Here is a 22,444-nt window from a genome sequence, read left to right as displayed (position 1 = left end):
GCAAAAGCAACACTACAGCAACATCCATAAGACGCACAAACACATCACCACTCATTGTCCACTGAGCCATCAGAATCCACCTCTCAGACACACTAACTCCCATTAGAAAACCACTTAAGCTTATTGTTAGCAAGACTGCTGCTTCACTCACAGGTGAAATAAATCCCATTCCAAAAACTAACTCCTCAAATCCAATAGCAGATATAAAGTCATCTACTCTATTACTAAAGGCTAAATTCTTTATTTGCTTTTGTGGGTTTTATGCACGTTCAGCTGTCATAAAAGCAGCTACCCACCAGAGTAGAAGCATCATATAGCATTTAACATAAATCTCACAAACATATAAGCCCCCCCTTTGCACTTTAATCATTTGCTAACAGTTACAATAAGATTGTATTAAAAATTTAAACTGCCCTACTTAATGCAATTTACCTTCAAAGGTCCATTTCCAGAGAATGAATTCAAATGATATAAATGTCGAACATTTGATCAGATTTATTGCACTGAAGAATATTTCTCTTGATACAGATCTGACGAGTGAAGGCTAATGGCTTTAGTTTTATTACTTTTTAAGCACTTAATGGGAAAATTTAGACATTTTCACAAGACTAAGCTTCAGCAAGAATGGTACATTTATAGAATGACAGCACAGAAGAAAGCTGTGCAATCTCTTTAGAGATGACCGGTTCAACAGCATTATTAATGGAGAGATTAATATAAAGTATTTATCCAGATAATTTGTCACACAACAGATAGGCCTGAGTGCCTCTTTGCTAAACAGGGACAGGGAAGATAAGTAGAAGATAAGCAGAGACTGCTGACTACAGCCAAGTTTCTGTACTGTATTGGGGCCAAAATGCACGATCCTGGGGAAGACAACTGAAGTCACACCGACATTGTAAAATAAGAGCTAAGTGATACCACTATAGGTACAAACTAATCAGTTCCTGCAGCTGATTAGGGGACATACACTAGTTACCCAAGCACTGGCAAATTACAAAAAACCCTACCAACTTCCCACCTCTCCATTCAAACCATGTTTTCCATAAACATGAGAAGTACTTCCAAAATAATACGAAGCAATAGTTTTGCTTGTCCAAAAGGACTTTTTTTTTTTTTTTTTTTTTTTTTTTAAACTGAAAGACAGCTGGGAGTCCTCAGATTTCAATTAATGTCTAGGTACTTATCCAATCAATCATCAAGTGCTATAAATTTCCTCTATTTCTCATTAGTTACACTATTGCACAGCTTAAATCTAAACATACCTTTCCACAAGACTGTAAATTATGATGCCTAAGACACAAGCAACTGTATCAGCCATCAGAAGAGGCATAAATGATGAGAGCAAGTCAATTGTATATATGCTAAACTGAAGCTGATTTACTCCTCACAATATTTTTTATACAAAAGTATCACCAACAGAAGCACCACTAGCACACTACATCTCTTGGATTTTGCATATATGACTTGAAACCAGTAATGACCTGTCTTTATTAACATTAACAAGTTTTATGCACAAAATCCAATTTTCTATGGAAAAATATTTCTTCAGCATCTGCCAATAATGTTCCTTCATTAAGTGCAGATAGGCAAATGTTTGTTCTTCTTCAAGCTCTAAATTTAAAACTGTTTTTGTGACTCTGAAAACCATCTTCAGCCTTTTCAAAGGGCACGCATGTGGTGAGACACTCTAGAAGGTACCTAACGCAGCAGGATCTTGTGTGCTTAGAAATCTTGGGGTTTATTATACTGCAACTGAAAAGAATATGCATTCATACATTTATTAACAAAACTACTAGCTTTTTAGTCTTATACCAGCTTTGTATTAATTCTTCTTCTGAATTAAAGCTCCCCCAGGTGATTGACCAGCATTCATGCTCCGAGTGAGGTACTGCTTTCTCTGCAGTTGATATCAACCCCGCAAACCCTGGCTGACAGTAGCACGCTGCTTTACTTTCTTCCAAGGAAAGTAGAAGATCCCTTGACTGAGAACAAGTCCTAGATACTATTTCTAAAATGCAAGATAAACGACGTTTGTTTCACAAACAATTCACAAACAAATCGCCAGTGTGTCACCACCACATAAAAGCAAATTTCCATTTTCCTACCACATCTGCTTCATGCCTAGTTACATTAATTGTTGATTTTAATCTCACTGCAAAGGGACCACACTGGCTTCCCCAGAAGGCAGGACAACTCCTGCCCACACAGGACCGCTGCGGCAGCAGGTGCTGCCAGCTCCATCCTGTGCCCATGGCCACAGCAGCATCGTCCCTTCGTCAGGCATTGCTGGATCTCACCCGGACATCATAAGGACAAAGATGACAGTCTTTCTCCGAAGAAGCTCTACTGGAAATTAAGGCTTCAATGCTGCATGTACACATAAGATGCTAAAGAAATTAATCCCAGTGAGAAGATGGTAAATAATTTGGACAATGCAAGGACTTTTGGTTAAGCAATGATGCCAGCTGAGTAACAACTGCAAAACACGCGTGTACTGGCATTGGCGCTGAGCAGCTGGTCAAGATTCTCCACTTCTCTGCAGAGGTTCCTGAGTGAATGCAGTGTTTGCTATCAAGCAGAACAGAGCACTTGACAAAGATGATTGAAACATGCTCAAAAAACCTGCCTTCTTTTTCTATCTGTGTAAGATTTCTTAAAAAGTTAATTCAAAGTTTTGGAAGTTACAGGAAACTTTCATTCAAGGCCTATAAATGAAGAGCCAAAAGAAAAAAAAAAGTCAAAACCAAACAACAGCAAACTGAGGGCCAAAGCGCACAGCTTGGCTACATCACATTAGTTACCAATTATCAGCAGATAGTAAAGTGAAGTCAGATATGCTGACTGCCAGGGTCCCCATCAAGAAACCATTTCTTGCCCTACCCCAGCCCCCCAACCAAATCTCAGAAACTAGGCAGTTCAAATGAGCAAGAAAAAGCTCTTCATTGCAAATTTTTTGTACCACACTTGCAATTCAAATCATTTCTTCATTACATAGCCTCCAAGTGTTTAAATCTAATACTAGTGGAAGCTAGCTTATTGACCTGACATTTGTAGTACTACAAGCGCAGGCGTTGGCAAGAAAAGGACAAGCCCATTACATGAACTAGCTGTCAGCGTCAAGGCAGGCAGTAACAGCCAAGAAAATACAGCACAGGTATTTTAACCCAAAAACTCTCAAAATGCTTCATTAACCAAGGGTACACACAGGGAGCAACAAGTTGACACCAAACAAGTTTGCCAGAGTCCCCAGTTTCTGCGATCCCTTAATAAAACTAGTTGAGCCTCTGTGCCCAACAGTCGTGCTTAATAGTCGGGATAATTTGTTTAACACAGAGGCAGCCCACACGGTCCCATCCACCTGCCAAATAACTTTCGAGATTAATACTAAAAACAAAATGGAGCATGCATTGCTAAAACAAGTCTACAGGATGGATCACAGGAAGATTGTTACCTATGGAAAGACAAAATTAGTGAAATACCAAAATATGTGGAGAGTCTATTCACAAAGTAGTTCTATATTCTACAGACTTACTTCCGAGTTGTACAATATAATACTATGCTGTATTCTCCCGTTTTCCACAAAATCCTAACTAGATCCTATAGTGTACAGAGTCTGGCCATGCTGCTTTGGGCACACGTGCATACACAACTCAAATAACTAAGGAAAAAGAAAGAAAAGAGCTTGATACAAGTTAACAACATTGATTTACAAAATACACATTAAGGATTGCACTGCCCCAAGAATCTAGGCATCATTAAAGCAACCACATGAACAGGACAACAAGCTTCCATATGTTCAAGGGATATTTTTAACCTTAGCAAAGTATTTGGGATGCCCAGATGCCAACAGCTATCCTAGCCCAATACTGCATCCAGCTAAGGTTTATATCCCTTAACAAGCATCTCAAAACACCCCGACCTGCCAGGCCTGACCATCTACCAGCAGTCTTAATGACCGACAGTAAATAAAGTTGTCCGTTAAGCAACTCGCTGTTTAAGACTGGTCAAAAAATGGGCCAATCCCATCTTCTCTAAAAACTGAAATAAAACAAGTAAAATTCAGATAAAATTAAAAATTAAAATTACAGATAAAATTCACTGTGCACGTACTGTTGATGACAATCACAGTACAAGATTGGTGCAAATGCTTTTTTTCTAAGTGGGAAGAAGCAAAAGTTCCACCTTTAACAGGCACAAGTCTCCTTCTGCAACACCAGGGACTTACCTCTGCAAGCAACCTCAACAGATCAAATTTCAATTTCGAAGTTAAATTATACACAATTAGTTTAAGGATTTTCCAGTTTATAAAGAATGAGAAAAAAGCATGTATTTTAAACTCGATAGTAGTGCTGGATGTTTTCTGGCATAGAAATTTGGAAGACTAATGCCAACACTTATTCTGGTTTACTACACACACCACCCCCATACATTCATGCAGGCTTTTAAACTCTGAATACACAAGTGCTAATCCCAGAGAAGCAAACAGTTTCAATAGGATTTGCATATGCATACAGATTAGTTGAAAGGCAACGATTTGCAATGCATTTCAGAAATCGCTTTTGAAGAGCAACCTATGCTAATAATAAACTTTGATGTTTAAAACGTGTTTGTTACACAACAGAGAACATTACAAAAGGATTATGTTTATTACACCAGTCTTAAATGTTTGATAGCTCAAACAAAAGCATCCCTTTATTATAAGAAGAAAAAGCAAGCTATTCTCCTTAATAAATGTTACTAAATACACTGCAAACACACCCAGGAACAGACAAAAGTTATAGAAACTAAGAGATATAAATGTAGTATCAGCATTTTGACAGAGCTTTCTGTTTGACAACTCAAATGAAAGACCTTCACTATGCTGTATGCCAGAAATAACAATATAAGAGCAACAATTATTCTCTGGAACCTCAAGGGATGGCTGGAAATACCACAGCACAATGCACCAAGAGAACAGGGCACACCACAGCTGCTTCTCAAGGTGAAGTCAGATTTTTCTCACAAGACTCCAGAGGCTTGGTATTGTCTCCCGCCCTTGTTCTGGCAGCCTCTACTTTCTACCCTGAGCACAGGTTTTGTCTCCAGGTGTTCCAAAACGCTCTGGTGATGCTCTGAGCAGGCTGGTGGTGTTCTCACAGTCAGTTTTATAGCAAGGAGCAGGGGGCATCTTCCCTTGCATCTGCCTTGAGACAAAACACCTTGCATGTTAGCTCTTATTCTTTCATTCAGCAATAGTAAGCCATCAGAGTCATTTTGTGCTTACAAATTTAAAGTTAAATCCACAAAGGACAGTTAAAACCAATGACCAAGGGACAACATATTAAGGATAATTGAAGAAAACAAGAGACATTTCTCACTGCCATCTGTATTTGAGAACTTGTTGGACAAGCTGTACAGAACACATACTGTAAGGGAGCACATGAGGTGTTAACACATTTTGAGATTTGTCAATAAAAATTTAAGAAGAAAAAAATCAGATTAAGTGATAGTACCATAATAAAGAGTATCACATTAAGAAGAGCAAAAAAGACTTGCTAGCAAGGCAGACTATCCCCCAAAACACAGCAAATGAGCCACAGTTTAGATTGGCCTCTTAGAAATAAAACAGATGCAAGTAAGAAAAAGGTTGTCGCTGTAATGAAAAAAATTTAAACTGGCATTTTAAGGAGCTCATGCTCTGCTAAAGCCCTTTTTGGCCCTTATCTGACCTTGTGGTCAGCTCCTGCACCCTCCATTACAGCATCATTAGCCACTGCAAAAGCAGAGCTGAAGAATCATCTAGCTAACATATTACTAAGCAGTATTTTTTTTTTTTTAATCATTGTATTTGGATACATCCCCCACAATTGAGCCTTGTTAGCAGCTGTGCTGTTACCGTGTTACTCGCTATGCAATCAGTTTGCTGTTCAGGTCACTTAGCTCAAAAAGAATTACAGAAATTGTCACTGCTCTCTTCAGTTTCTGTCACCAGCCCCACCAGGAACTGCAGCATGACAAAATTTAGCAGGGGGATGTTCTTCCATAATTCAACCTCTGTCAACCTGACAGGACATCTGACTTATTTCTATTCTGGTTTTTCTTTATTGAGAGTAAGGCTCTGCAAAATGCAAGACAGTTTAGCAGCAGTGATATTTTCCCAAGGTAGTAAACACAGCAGCAGCACAAATGTGTAACGCAGACCGTAAAATGACAAAGCAGGAATAGATTAGAATTTAAAATCTAAAAAATGGAAAGCATGTTTCCAGATAATATCAAAAAATGCCATGTATTCAGAGAGGCTTATGTCTACGCCCTGCATTTTAAAAAAGGGGTAGTTTATTGCTATAGATTGGAAATGGTACTTGATACTTAACAAAAAAATGAGAGCAGATACTGTCATTTCAGATATGCTTACAAAACTGAACACAACCTCCACCTCTGGAGAAAGAACAATCACAGTCCTTCAGATTAGTGCCTATGTCCACACTGGCACATAAAACTAAAATTTAATCTACGGGTGCAATACAGACATTACTGCCACATACATGTTCAACAGCAATTTTTACCATTTGATGGAAGACAAATTAATATGGTGGAACAATAACAAAAATCACATTTTATTCATGGTACTGAATGCATAAGCAGATGAGGCAGAACACATCCAGAAACAAAATCTCCAAGTTTACAATACCAGCTGTAGAAAAGGCAGAGGTTTTAAAAAATAAGGAATTTTCAAACTTTCTCCCTCTTCTAGAATTTGTTTTTACTTCAGTTTCTGGTGTTAATGGAAAACAATTCCTAATTGCTTTCAAGACATTCCACAAATGTGCTTATAACATTTTATCTCTCAAACACAACTTACACGATCCTATAAAACAGACTGCTTATGCCTCTCACCCTCAGGTCTATCACCAATAAAAAGCAATTGACCGCCAAACAACTATCATGCTTCTTGCCCCAGGATTTGTCTTCAAGTTTGCATTCAAGGATATGAACCTACTGGACCAATTCTGAATCTTCAGTACTGGAAATCTTATTCTTTCACATTTTGATGAAATGTATCAAAATTCTTGTTTCCGTTTAGTGAGAAATTTGCACATGATGAACTAGGTCTTTCATTTATTGTACTCTTCAGAAAATCTAACAGCTGTCGCCTGCTCCATCATGTCAGTAGCTCTGCATCACCGTCATCTTCTAGGTCGTCTGCCTTACTACACACAATTCAAATTAAGGCTTAAAGAATGTACCATAAAACTAACCCTATAAGATTTGTAAGTCACATGGAAAGTTCTGCAGAGATTACTGTTTTCTACAAGTAACCTAGTGAATGACACACCACAGCTAAAAACTAAACCTCCCTGGAACTTTTATAAGCACTACCATCATTCAACTCCTCTGTACAAATTATAGCACTTCTTAAATGCCATACCCTGGACTACACCTCCTCATCCCATCATTTAATTCCAAGAATGAGAAAAACGGATGCAGATATGTCATTGGAAGGCCTCCTTTTCTTCTTTCCTCCACTCGCATTTGAATTTGAGTGCAGATTTGAAGAAATCTGATGAAGCAGTACAAGTCTCAAAGCCCCAAAGCCTGCAAAGTCCCTGCAGTTTTCATGAAAAGTGGCAACCAGGCAAAGGACACGCGAGAGTCCCAACAAACAGCATGGCTGTAACATACAAACAACTGCCAAGCATGAGGGAAACTGCATACAGGAGAGACCTTTTAAGTCCCCAGGGACAGCAGAAAAAAATCTTGAACTGTAATGTATAAAGTGTGAATTTCAGTTAATCCCTCACAAAATTAAGTCCAAGGAAAAGGGGCTGCGGTATAGTGTGTTACATTGCTTGCACAAATACCTGCCATTTTCCAGCCCAGTCCTGCTGATGCTAACTGCGTCCCAGGATGAAGATTTCTTCATACTCTTGCTGTTTCTCCAGGCAGTATGTAATTCACAGAGCTCATTTCAAGCCTTTCTATAGGATATTGATTTCAGATACTGAATAATTTCCTCCTACCAACTAACATGGGAGCCTCCCAAAACAATGTGCAGTCTGATTTATGACATCAGAACTGGTGGAGAACATGCCATCTATGGTTATGGGTCTGAGAGGTTAAATGGAAATCAGTACGTCCGGGGAGATAGTCTGTGTACACAAAAGCAGCGACTACAAAACCACTGACGGAGCGAAATTCTTGTTTCCAGAACTGCACAAACTAAATCTTCCCATTTATTAATGGCACATAAGAGTTAAAGTCAGGCAGGAGTCAGGGCAAAGTTTCATACTAAAATAACATCAAGTTCAGAACAAAATGTATGCAGAAATAGACTTTGCAAGACAAGCCATATCAGATTTATGTATTTATATCTTTTTTTCTACTGACTCTCATTACTAAATTCTTTGAATTTTCTAATTCAGTTGTCCAGAGCTCTGAAAAAAATTCTCTGAAGACAGTTTATAAGATATATTAACACCTATTAAAAATCTGCTGTATCTTCCCCAAGCAATACAAAATAGGAAAAGAAAGAATACCGCATGGTGGCATTGAAGCAAAGAATGTACTGAAGTAGAGAATTACCACTTCTGTGCTCAGCTATGGCATGTTGTTCCTGGAAAGACAGACAGCAAACCAGAGAGGCAGATGCTCCAGCAAGCGAAACGTCTTAGAAAGGGCTGTTCCACCGCATTTGGACCTAAAGTCCTACTGCCATGGAAGGGTATGGGTTGTTCTGTTTAATTTTTTTTTTTAAATAGGTAGCACATGAGGCATCTAAAAAACATATTTCTCCCACACGGAATGAAGAAAAATTGAAATTTGGAACTTTTGAGCACTAACAGCTTAAATGCCAGTGATATTCAAATTCAAAAGCAAGAACCAAGTCTAGAAATACTGCCCACCACCGTCAGGAAGGAAGCCGGTGACAGAGCAAGGCCTCAGCCGACACGGCCAAGCTTCCTCACGCCCGCTGCCTTCTCCACGCAGGGAGGCGAGCCCCAGGCCTCTAACCGCTTCAGGTAACCTCCGTGCCATAAAGCCCAGGGCAGCGCACACCGCCAGGCTGCTGGCGAGTCCCACCGGCCAGCTCACGAGAGACTACGAAGCTAACAGCCCCAAGTCCTCGGCCTGGAGGAAGCCGGCCGGCACCCGAGCCTTCGGCGGGAGCAAAGGGGCCGGCGGCGAGGAGGAGGAGGAGGAGGAGCAGCAGCAGCAGCACTCGGGAAGAGCCTTCCTCAGCCTTCACCTCTCCGCTGAGGGAGGAGGGCGGGTTTCACGGCCAGCCGCCGGGATCGGCCCGGGGGGGTCCCGCGGCTGCGGCGCCCCCTGGCGGCCGCGGGGGAGCCGGCACCGCCCCCGGCATCCAGCTCCAGCCGCCGGGTTCTGCCGTGCTCGATTGACGTTGGAGCGTTACACTGAAGCGTTAATTTTATGTTCGTTAATACGCCAAGGGGGTTCTTAAAACGAAGGGGGGCTGAGGGGTTGTTGCTCCTGGATGAGCCGTAGTACTAAGGGCAAAACTTACATTCCCCCCCCCCCCCCTTTTTTTTCTTTTTTTTTTTTAAGAAGGAGAAATAAAAGTGAAATGCAAATACCTGGACCTCACAACCAAAAGGATTTCGGTCCCAGTATTGCTGCAGCACAGAGGAGCATGTCAGTTTTAGCAGGCTGATCCAGCCCACCTTTGACTAGCCTAACAAAATGAGTAATCAGCCCACCTCTGACTAGCCTAACTAATGAGCTACCAGAGCAGCACGTCACATCGCTTCGGATGCCGAGCGCTCTCCAAAAGATCACAGCTGTGCCTTACCGAAATCAAAGGAATTCCACGAGCCAGAGGACCTGCGCCCCAGCTCTGCCCCGCACTTGGGTCCCCACTGCCCCAGCCTCCCACTCCCAAACCGAAGAAGCCTTCAGGCCGTAGTTAGTGCAAGAGTGAATATTGCCTCTTCCTAAAATAGCTGTCAGCAGAATAGGACAGAGACTTTATTTACTTCCCATTAGACTGATTAACGTTTCCTAATGAAAACACATCTATAAAACCTGACTTGGTAACACTGATAGCAAGTGACAGCCTTTCCCCGCAATCCGGCTGTATGAGGATTAATTTGTCATCTTCCATCCCTTAACGGAGAATTTGTACTTCAAGGTACCCCTTTTAGACACAGTTGTTGAACACAACATCAGAAATATTATTTGGATTTGGAAATAAAATATTTCTGGTAAGCTTTTACACACACTAGACACACTCCATAATAAATGATTACTTTAATTTGCAAATCCAAAAACATCCAAAACCAACAGCAACAGCGCAGCACTACAGCGAAAGGTCCAAACTGTGAGGCAGCAGTAGCCTCTGCCATTATGTATCTGTAACTCCTGCCTCAATATTCACAGGTTTATTGCTATTTGGGGCATTTTTATTTCAAACTTTCTCTGTTACAGCCATCCACACAAGGTAAAACCTCCCAAATCTGTGTTTGACAACTCATGTAACAGACACCACATGCACAACAGAATGGGCTATTTGAGTTTTCCAAACATCAACCCTAACCGAAGCACTTTTCCTAAGACAGACAGGGCAATAGCAATGCCATCCATGGTATCTGAGACAAGTAAGTGGGGCCAAAAATCTTCCACCAAGTGCATCTTCACAGGATGTGATGTCTCTAACAGCACCTTAAGTTAACAGGGAGGCTCTAAACCCTGACACTGCAGAAATCCCTTCCCAGCAAGGTTCATCAGTAACGTAAATACACACACACAGACACACAAATACATATGTGTGTATATATATATATACACACACAGAAGAAATACAGTTCTAGGTATTCCTACTAACTACACAAGTGGGTCAGACCGCAAGCCCTTAAGAGTGGCTTTCTCTCCCCCAGATTTTTAAAGTTATAATACTGACATGACTAACCAGTAGGTTTTCAGCATTTTGCCTTATGCACATAGTTACAGTGGTAACTGCAGCAATACAAAGGATCTCCATACTGAAATTTTATGCTGAAAGATTTAAGTACCTTCTAGTTTGATCGGTAGCAGGCATACAACCAAAGTGAACTGCTAAGCCACAGTAACAGACTCGACTCTGAATCGAAATTAAGATTCAAACCCATTTGTTTCACACCCAGTGATGCAAGCTGCATTGATGGTAACATTTTACCCTCTAAATATTTGAGCATTTGCTTTTCCTCTGTGACGTCAGAGAACTGCATGGCACACAGTTAAATGGGTCAAAGAAAATCTGAACATAAAGCAGGGAAAGAAGTGCAATTATGAATACATTGTGAACAAAAATAAAAGCAATTCTTATGCATTAATGGTACATCAAGCTAATTGAAGAAGGCTAAAATCATTAAAAAGGCATCCTGGGGCAGTACACAGTCATTACAATACTGTGCTGACAAGTAATATTAAAATAATCATTTCCAACGTCATTGATAAAATCCATTCTGATAAGCAGGGGAAAAAACCACCCTAATTCTTAATTGGGAAATCTGAAGTAAAATGGATCCTATTAGCATTTGATCCTATTTTTTAAACATGATTCCCCTGTCCAACAATTCCAAAATCCAAATATCAAAAGCTAAAAAATAATTTATTATCCTCCATTGTTGGGCACGTTATTAAGCTAATCCCCTGGAACCTGGAATTTTTCTTTATTTCGGACTGAAATTCAGGGCCTGCTCGTGCAGCTCTGACTTCAAGCAGCGTCAGAGATTAGACCCAAGTGGGACAATGCTGAATGTTAAAACCAGCTCTCTCAATGTTCAAAATCCTGCTTCACTTTAGAGTACAAACTTTTACATGGAACAGCTGATCATCACATCACAGGATGCCTGAATACTTATTACACTTAGGAAATTACAAGCTCTAGTACATTATCAAAACAGTTTAATTTGTAAATTATTATTAGGATAGTAGAAAATGAGTGATTCATCATATGCACTTTCCAAAGGACTAAGAATAACCATCCTGACAGCAACTGTTTACAAATTACAGTGTTCAGCTTCTTAAAGCATTAAAAAAAGTTATCTAAAAATACATAGATGTACATTAACTACACATCAGCCTTCATAAGAAGCTTCTGCAGACAAAAGAGAAATATTATTGTAAAGCAGGGTTCATATTATAAAATACGAACCTACGGACTCAATGATGTTAGAGGTCTTTTCCAACCTAAATGATTCTATGATTCTATACTCTGTTACAATCAGTAGTGAGCTTAATCAACTGTAGTGAAGCATTGTAAACAATGTATTTGGATTTAACTAAAGAATAAAGTAGCATTCTCATAATAATAACCATTCAAGTTAAATTATTCTACCACTCAACTGCAGGGGAAAATAAGAAATTAGTTATAATAGACAAAAGTCATAATAGATGACCACTAACAGAGTTCAGTGGATGCTTGCAGGGGAAAAATTAGAAATTTAATTTCTAACGTGTGTGCAGTGAAGGAGTAAAAGACCCTTCCATGCCATTTCCAATTTCTTCCTCCAAAAGGTAGTTCTACATCATATCAAGGCAGAAAAGAAACAAGAAACTAGACTTTAGAAAAAGCTTGTAAAACAGCACCTTCTGTAATAAAACTAATAACTGGTATGCTAAAGAAAAGTCTGCTCTAACTTGGACTGGTAACAGGGGTTTGGACAATGTAGGTTTACAGACAGTTTCAGATTTACCAACTCACTGGCAATTCAAAGTTCCTGAAAAACAGAAGGGGGAGAGGAAGAACAGACTGCATTTGGACCATAAATTATGTATGTAAATCACAGCTGATGCAAACCATTGCACAGTGTTTGACTTGAAATAGGAGTCGTTGCATGCAAAATGAGAGCACTAAAGCTAACATGACTAAACCAAACCCAATCTTGCCTATTGCACCCAGTGCAATATACACATTTAAAACAAACAAAAAACCCCAAACCACCCATAGCAATCAACTTTATTCTAAAAATTTACAAGTGAAGCGTTCATCAAAGTTATGAGCCAGGAAAAGCTGTGGGACCTTGGTCAACATAGTAAAAATACCCTCGTGGACCTACCAAAGCAAACACTTGGAGCATCTAAATACCAAGCATTACCTACCCTGGAATATGATAAATAGCAATTAAATCCTATACCTAAATCCCAAGAATGGATACCCATCCAGCTGGGAGCAAAGTCTAAAAACAATTTCAATACAGAAGCGGTCTTGATAGGTATAGTAGCTTTATGTCTTGCATACAGCTACTAACTCGTCAACAACTATTTTTCCTCAGCCACACACAATAAAAAAACCTGTCTTATCCATTCATCTATTAATGAAATGCAATAATTGGTCTGTACCCCTTTCAAGTTTGCTGAAAAACACAATTAATTTATGAAGGCTGCTGGCACTGACTGAGGGTTTCCGCAAAATGATAAGAAACACTTAAGAGCATACTACGTGAAGACCTCTACTTTGCCTGTCCCTCTTCCCCTCATCCCTTATTTTCCTTGTTCATGGACAATATTTACATCAAGAAGCGTTTTTTTCAAGTCAGACCAGGCTTTCTGATGTTGGATAATCAGCTCCATTTATTTTGGAAAGGATCCAAACACAAAGAGACGTTATTAACCAATGTTGTGTGCTGCTTGACTTTGAGCAAACAGGGCTCACAAGTCCCTTGAGGGATACCCAAGAGGCAGTCCCTCAAAAGGTTGTATTGCAGAATTTAAAAAAAAAAAACAAAATAAAAAAAATTAAACCATGGGTATGGAGTCCAAGTCATGTAACCAGGCAGATGTTTGCTCCCCTGTTGAAGGGGAGGCCCCAAATCCTTTAGTATAAGATGAGGAAGAGCCACTCCAGTTTAACAGCAGCATCAGAGAAGACGTGATACTAAGCGGAAGCCAGCAAGGTAACAGACTGGCTGCACACATTCAGACTCACAAAGAACTACAGTGTTCTACAGGTGACATGCCAGTGATGTCAAGTCACAAGCCATTCTGGGCAGTTTTATTAAATTATATCGGGTGTGGTTATATACATTTTAAATTCCATGCCTACCAACACAAAAAGGCATTGGAACAAAATTGGAGTGTGTGTGTGTGTAAAACTAGTGTACATTTCATCATACTGGCTTTTATTTCCTATTGAATACAATTTCACAAAAGATATAACCTGTTCATTGCCAAAAAGTTAAAAAAGCAAAGTTATTCTCATTAGTCAAAGGCTTTCACAGTATTAATGGTCACTAAAGCAATGGTGATATCACCTACAGCACTGGCTGGTGCCAACGACAGCCCTCCCCAACATACCATGTGTGTCCCAGTAAGTCAGCTTCCTGATGTGCGGTCCAACAATATGTCAGATCCTTTTTTCTAAAGCAAAGATAATTTAGAAGTTTTCTTCAAACTTCTGCATTTCTACCTCTTGCCTTTCAGTGGTCCGCATACAGACTATATGAACCCTTTGAAGAAGCCACTAAAAACATTGTTAAGATTACATTCAACCTGAACCTCCTAGAGTCACACAAACCAAGCGTCATTTAATCAAGTGCTCCCTATTAACAACTTGCACTGTTCATTCACACCCCCTCATTTAACGGGGTTAAGAAGTTGCTTTGTTTCCTGCTGAAATAAACAGCAAAAATTATCAGGAACTGGATTTGGTCCCAGACATGTCTGGCAACTGTAGCGCATTTATACAGAAGCATTCCTAATCCTATTAGCTGGCAGATATTACATAGTTGGTTGAGTGCCATGTAGGTAAAACAAAACCTTGATATTTCTTAAACAAATGATCTTTGTCAATTCTTTCTACTTGCTACCAACATATAACAGAGACACAAATAAGCTTTCTTGAAGCTTACAAGTTTATCACACTAGCTTTGTGCCAAGAGACTTGTCTCTCAAAAGGTCCCTAAGAAAGGAAAGGGGGAAGGGGGGCGTGCAAATATAGGCTGTACAAAGATCCACAAACACCACAACTTGGAATATCTAATTAAAAAAATCTAACTATAGCTAGCACTCACAAACGTACTAACAAAATGTACTAACAAAAACGCCTAATGGTTCTTTGAAACTCAGACTCAATATAGAAAAATCTAGGCAGTGAACACAGCAATTTCTGCAACTAGTTCAAGCGAAAACAGTGAGCAAAGCACAAAAATACAGCTTTAAATGCTCTTCTCTGAAATTCTACCAATAGGGTAGGTAAAAACACCCTTACTTGGAATCAAACCTAGTGCAGTGCACGCCAGTATTTTCCATTTTAAAATGTTAGTGTTTTGCTTTCTTTTTTCCATTTAAAAAATGGAATGTTTTGCTTGCTTTTTTTAATTTTAGCTGTCTTCACACACATCTCTGACAGGTACTGATGTGACACTGTCTCACAAAACCACAGATGGCGCAGGTCTTTGCACTGAAAAGCTGGCAACAAAAAATCCAGAACTAAGGAGCTCTGAGAAGTATTTCAACATAATTAAGAAGGCTTTTACATGCAGCAGAACTGCTGCGATGAGAAGCTGACAAGTTCAGCCACTAGACAATAACCGCGGTTAGAAGAGCAGACAGCAAAGCCCCAAGCCAGCTGGCTGAATTTCCACTAGAGGGAGCACAAAGCCCATCTCATACAGTAAAGACCAAGTTCAGCATCACTTCTCCAGTCACAGAACTCATTCCAAGGGTTAACTGTTCCAACAAAGTTACAGACGGTCAGAAAGCACTTTTGTTATTCCTTTTTTTGAGAGGGTACACAACAATCCCAAGTACCTCCTACAAGGCAAACTAGAACATTGCTGTTAATGCTGTTTTAAACCACCCTTAAGCAGCCAACTTTACTTCTAAACCCCTACACAAGACTGTCCACTTCTAACACTCCATGAATGCCATGGGTTACTTCTCCTGATTACCCTATTCATACCAACTTTCTCAATTTATTCTCAGTTTCTCAAACGTGCAAGACAATTTTCAACAACTTTTCACAAATAGCCTCTCACCATCTCCACGAGCACTAAATCAAAACAAAGAAAACTTTGCTAAAATAAAGAAAGCACCAAAGAACACTGAAAAATAAAGGCTAAAAATAGCTGAAGATGCTTAAGACTAAAGGTGTTGGTAGAGAATACAAGAGTGTACATGTGCTGTGTTGAGCATAAGGAGCCCTCTACTTCACTTAAGACAATACAACAAAACAAATCTCCAAAAGCGGGCATTTTCTTTAACTAAACGTTAATGAACACTTGCAAAACAAACAAGTACCTAAGCTATCAGACGTCAGCAATTATTTAAAAAACTAGCTACAGTATTATGTGATGTGCTGGATGAAAAAAGTAATCTTTACCGTCTTGGAAGACTCTCTCCACGTTGAGTCCGTAAGTAGCACAGGTTTCATAGTAAGTGCATCTCTTGAGATCATTCGATAATTTCCTTGCTCTGGCATCGTCTATGACACGTGGATTACTGGAACTTATAGCATCTACAGCAACAACAGGGAAAAAATACATATTTAGACATAATTTGAAAACTTCATCTTATAATTACCAATATCCAAGCAGGAAATTTAAGTACAAACCATGAGACTTTTAGAATTTTGGGGAAACAACAAGGGTGTGCATCACTCCAATTTTATACTTTGTTGCTAGTATCACCAGCACCCAGACTGATTCTGAAAACCAGGAAAAAAGATGCTTTTTTGGTTACCTCAAAATATATTCAGGTCACTAGCTGCAAAAAATACAGAATCACATGTAAAAACATGAGCTCTGATGTAAAACATACTTAGAAAAACAAGCGGCTGATGATTCTGAACATGTGAAATTATTTTTAGGCCTCCTATAAATATCAGCACTGGCTTATAAGTAAATTTCACCTGGTGAGTGTGAAGCACAAAACACAACACGTTTGTAAGGACAAGAATATTTTCAGTGAAAAAATTATGGGATGGGGGGAAAAATGGTACCAGGTATTACTGCAAAGCGTGGGACAAGTGTCAATTTGCACGTAAGAGATGCTTTTCTTTAAAAAAACCTAGACAATGCTTTGACAACTGGAGAAAAAAATCACGATGGCAGATAAGAAATAACAAAGCTGTACAGGACTGCCATTATCATGTTGCTCAAAATCTAGAGTCCAGTTCTTCATGTAACTCTGCTCTTTATGCTTATTTTTGGTCCTTCCTTCCGTTTTTTCAGCTAGTTCTGTCTGCGTTTTGCCTAGGCACAGAGAACCAACAGTGCGCTAGCAAGACCGGGCTGGAAGCAAAGCACTCTGCTAAATCCCAGCCATGAACCCGTGGCACACACGCCTCAGTGGAGGCACACACTCCCCAGTTCAACACGAAACTGAGATTTTTTTCATATAGTCACAGGTCCATTGTTGACCTGGCTTCCAAGTCACAGCCAAGACTGGATCCAGGAAACTTATCGTAAATGACTTTGAGTCTCAAACCTTGATGTAAAGGCTCCCATGAGACGTTGTGTGAACATATTGCAAAGCCAATAAAAATGATATTTTTCTAAACAAATAATAATACTTTGTACCTCTCTGCAAGAGCTACTTTTCATGCATGCTTTTTAACTCCAATTTCTAGAGCCTAGCCATAGGAGCTGAAAAAAACCTTACACAAGAAAAAAAACAACCAAACAACCTCTGCCAACACATGAAGGGGAAATTTCTTCATTGTTACTCCACCATAGGGAAGAACTCTACAAAGGTTATACAGGTTGACTATCTGTAAATTGATAATGCTATGAAAAAATCTTAAAAAGCAACTTTTTTTCCAGGACCATCATGGTAATTTTTACCTCTGGCAAAAAAAAAAAAAAAGTCTTAAGGTGAGACAGCAGTAGTACCTGTTTTATGGAACTCTGCAGCTACCACCTCGCCACCACGACAGGCACCAATTTCAGCATTTAGAGCTGCTCAGAAAGTTTTCCTAAAAGTCTGCTGCTTTCTGTGGCAGCAAAACTACATTTGTTCTTTGGAAAAAAAGCATCACTTTAATGTGAGCCTGAAGTCAGTGGCTCTTGCTATGCTGTATTTGAGGCTGGGTTCTGGGCATAACATGACCATATCTCAACCAATGTTATCGCTACCTTCTCATGAGATCTAATTAATAAAATCAGAGTGGTTATTTGGAAAGCTAAAGGCAGATTTATTTTTTGTTATCAGCAGAGGGCGCTGAAAACATTTAACCAGACAGGAACTGATAAGCAACAACAGGACTGCAAAAACTTCGACTTGCAAAGCAAATTCAGTACTACAGCCTGGCCCACCGCACCACAACCAGGCAGAGGAAAATGTCTGGAAGCATCCAGCAAGTGCTCATGTTTTGGGAGAGATTTCATTTCACAGCTTATTTCAAGAATACCAGTCAAAACCAAGAAGCTACATGTCAAACAGGTGTACTTCAAATATATTTCATATATTTTATTTCACTGCACTGCTTGACCATCAAAGTAGCCAAAAAGCTGTATTTTTCCCTCATGCTTACTCCCAGAATTAGCAGTATTCCCATCTTTAGCCACATTTTTAAAAATCCCCTTTGTATCAGTGCTGCAACAGAAAATAAACTTTGATAAACCAAATTCCATTCTGGTAATGACGGGAACAAGATGGAAACCCATACCCCAAAGTGTGGGATGTGCAGAAAGAAAAACACCTCAGGGAAATGTTTCCCCCTCTCCTTTTTTTGACTCCAGTTTTAAGCTCACAGCATGGCCCTTCAAAGCATTTAATTTCTGCTTTTTTGGCTGTAGTTTCCGCTATCCTAGGACTTTTTGTGTACCTACTTCCCTTTTCGTTCTTTATCATCTGTTTCCACCCCATAGCCCAGTTGCAATTCCTCCTTCTGTGCTGCTCACACTTCCCCACTGCCTTCACGTGGCAGCACTGGTGACAGCTAGGCAGGCAGGCAGGGAAAAGCAAACTACTCTCTGACCACAAAGCTGATGAAAGAATAAGCTGAAAAAGCAGTGAAAAGCTTCAACATCACCAAAACCAGTAGTGTACACTAAAAAGGAAGATGCCCAAAATCGAACCTACAAGAGCAACTCATGACACTTGTGTTTTCCACGCAGCACAGTAACCTGGCATTATACTCTGAAAGAAATGTTTCAGTGGGAAGAAACTCACAAAAATGTCTGTACTATGCTTCCAAAACAGGAGCTCTGTAAAGAAAGCAGTCTGGGTCCGGCACCTATGCAAGAACTCCTCATTTTTGGTAAGAATTATCACAGGAGGGTCATCTACATGGCTAGGTGCAGAGCAGCCTCAACTCATGTCTACTCCATGCACCAAGCTAACTGCAATATGGGAAACTGGTGAAATATTAATGTGACACACTGGCAACAAGGCAGGGAATACCCAAAAGATAGCTCAGATGCAAAAGAAACTGAAATACTGCTGGTGCCTTTCCCTTGTTACATTTTCCCATAGGCTAGCTGCTGCTCGCTGCTGCTCCAGAAGAGGTTTTGGAAAAACAGAATTGGGGGTGGGGGTGGTGTTTCAGGCAGCTAAGGCGGCATTTCTATTTGATTTAAGGAGTGGCTGACCTGAGAGACTTCACAGGGGCACAACAGTGCTCCAACAGTGTTGGAGGTTTTTGACTGCTGATCTGCCTCTTAGGAATGCCAGGATATTGATCACTTCTAGAATGCCAAGCTAATGGAAACCAGTTTGACTTCAAAACCTCATTACACAACTGATTCACCTGCCCAAATTCAACATTACCATCTCCCTGCTGATGAAGAAAATCACTGTGACGAGCAAGCGCTACAAATAGTTTTTAAATATTCTTGTAAGTCATCATTGCTAAAGTCCTATATTTCCTCTCCCGAGAGTGCTGCAAGAACATTTGTCTCCCATCTCAAACCAGTCCTCGCAATGTCATGGGGCCCTGTAGCAAGCCAGCCAAGGAAGCCCAAACGGCAGACCACCACTCTGCTGATTAACTGCCAGTTTATCCACAAGCTCTCATCATCATACACGTGGCAGTGCTGATGCAAGAGAGGGGAAAGGACTTTGGCTTTGCCAGCTTGGAACAGTCTATACAGTCACAGAAACAGTTGTAAATCAAGACCGCACTTACCCTGCGTTCCCACTAGTACCATTGGAATTTCACTAGTGTTACGATAGTTAGCCATACGGCTGTAGTAGTGGTAAACAGTCTGGAAGCTAATTTCATCTTCCAAGCTGAAGACAAATATAACAGCATCCACCCACATGGCAAACTGCAGAATAAAAATGGAAAAGGCATACTATGAGAAAAGCAATGATGAGGAAAAATAGAAACATTCTTACCTTACTTGGAGGGAAACACACATCAGAGAAACTTACTTAGTGACAATAACCAAGGACTTAAAGTGGCATACATTTCTAAAATGATGAATCTCATCACTCTGCAAGTGATGGGGATCTGGGATACAAAAAGGTTTTTCCCCACACTCACAACCGCATCTCTTCTTCGCTGGTATATGATATTACAAGGCCAACTACTATCAGTGCACATTGGTTTTGATGCACAGAGAAAGAAGACATCACAGCCTCATATTTCTGAATTTGTGAATTTTAAATGAATAACACTTATCTCTATGCACTTGAGGGCCCCACTTAGTGTGCTATTTCCCCACCCTGTGATTTACATGCATACATGCACGCTGATGTTTCTGTTAATGCCAGGACGAGTATTAGAGTTGCGGTTTTACAAGCATTGCTAGTAATTTTCACCTCTTGATCAATGTCCAAAAACTTCAATTTCAGATTTCCAATTCTTCACTAGACAGACACTCTTAACTGAGCAAACAATACCGAATGTCTTGTTCATCTTTCAGTGTGAAAGCAAACTATTCTCCCTTGGCATCAGTAATCTGCTAAAAGACGTGCATATCCACAGGCCAAGGCAAGGTGCCCCTTAAGTGACCATGCAAGTGAAAAAGTTCTAGCTCACAAGTGAACTAAGATTGTTTAAACACATTTAGCATAACAGTAAACATATACGGGACATCAAAAAAAGACTTAAGCTTACGTCACTGCCTTTATTTTTCCCTAAGTGACTCCATTCCTACCCAAATTTAGACCAATGGAAATAAGCTTCAGCCATCGGTATTCATGTTCTTCATTATATTACTACTACAATATGCCAGGTAGATTGGGGACACACTGAACACACAGTGAGCTGCAAGGACGTTCATTTGGGAGATGCTTTGCTGAGTTTTACACTACTAGCCTAGCTTTGTCAGCACTTAGTTCAGCCCTACCAACTCTTGCAGTTTTGTTTCTGCTCTTGCAGTATTTAAAGTGCTTCACTCACTAGTTTGTAGATTCACACAATCTCAGCTTTTACTAAGGCATCCCAAGCTGGCATATGCAAAGGGAAGAAAAAAAGAGCCACCAGGATGAATCTTGAAAGCTCTTTAAGTACTGAAGTTGCTGAGCTCATTAAATTTTCCTTTTTCAGAATCAGGAGCTAGTAGTACTTCTTGCCTCTTTTTCATATGGCAAATTAGCCGGTCATTTAAGTTAACGTGCATATTCGTGGCTGTATTGTACTTGAAACCAAACGCTACCTCACCGGTTCCAGTGTAAAAATAGCCAAAAGTGTTTTGAGGTTTTCAAGACAGTCAGGAGGACAATCTTCTAGATGGTAACGATAAAGACTGTTTACACACAGCATAGTTACTACCAGAATAAAGTCAACTACCACACTATCAAATTTGAACTATTCAAACCAGAAGATCTCACCAAAGGAACCAGAGACAGCATCATTACTGCGTGTGGACTTGGTTTTGGGTCTTGTTATAAAATTGTTCTCGCTGACTGGACTCAGCAGCATCATGCCAAGAACACTTCCTTACAGGTACAATGTCCTTAAAGCATTAGTTTGGAAGGTAACAGCCTCTTTAAATTTTCTTAATGTTTCATCAGTGTGTAGCAGCAGCCTTCTAACGACAATTATTAAAAAAATGCAGAGCATGTGTGCAGTTTCTGCAGACACAAATATTTCCAGCAATTTCTTATTTCTCTTTTTATATTAAAATAAGTTTAAGCTTTGTGGATATCAGACCTGTGATATTAAAAAAACAAAGGAAATTTGGGAAATATGCACAAGGTCTAGAAACCCAGGATATCTTATCCACACCAATGTGTGGGGAATGGCTTTAAATAAGAAGGATAGGCCAGCTGCTGATACACAAATCCACCTTCAGACTTACTACTGTGACTGAGCAGATCTGTTTGTTCAAGATAAGCCCAAACAAACCCAAATTCTACAAAAAGTTCTAAATTGCAAAAGAATAGCACGTGGCAGCTCGTTAGAGCTCAGTTGCTACGTTAATCGGGTTTTAGAATAGGAGGCCACTACATTTGTAACAGATCGCAGCAAGAGTAAAATAAAACCTGGTGAGCAAAACACATCGTCAATATTCACAAACTGAAGCAGCATCAGCCAGTATACATCACTGCTTTCTCAATTCTATGAAATGAG

The 22,444-nt window shown here is 39.9% G+C and overlaps 1 protein-coding gene across 10 annotated transcripts in view; it reads right to left on the bottom strand.

Annotated features, from left to right (window-relative positions):
• The window catches only part of AGAP1 (ArfGAP with GTPase domain, ankyrin repeat and PH domain 1), a 390,622-nt gene that overhangs the window by 215,843 nt on the left and 152,335 nt on the right, over positions 1 to 22,444 (bottom strand). For all 10 annotated transcript variants that reach the window (XM_049800184.1, XM_049800193.1, XM_049800202.1 and 7 more), the window contains 2 exons: positions 20,051 to 20,192; positions 16,304 to 16,438 (listed from right to left, as the gene is read on the bottom strand). In XM_049800184.1, coding sequence (XP_049656141.1) covers positions 16,304 to 16,438; positions 20,051 to 20,192 — 277 coding nt within the window. The remainder of the gene's footprint in view (positions 1 to 16,303; positions 16,439 to 20,050; positions 20,193 to 22,444) is intronic.

Source organism: Accipiter gentilis, chromosome 1 (assembly GCF_929443795.1).
Source record: "Accipiter gentilis chromosome 1, bAccGen1.1, whole genome shotgun sequence".
Taxonomy (NCBI): Eukaryota; Metazoa; Chordata; class Aves; order Accipitriformes; family Accipitridae; genus Astur; species Astur gentilis.
This window is presented reverse-complemented; position numbering and strand designations above follow the sequence as displayed.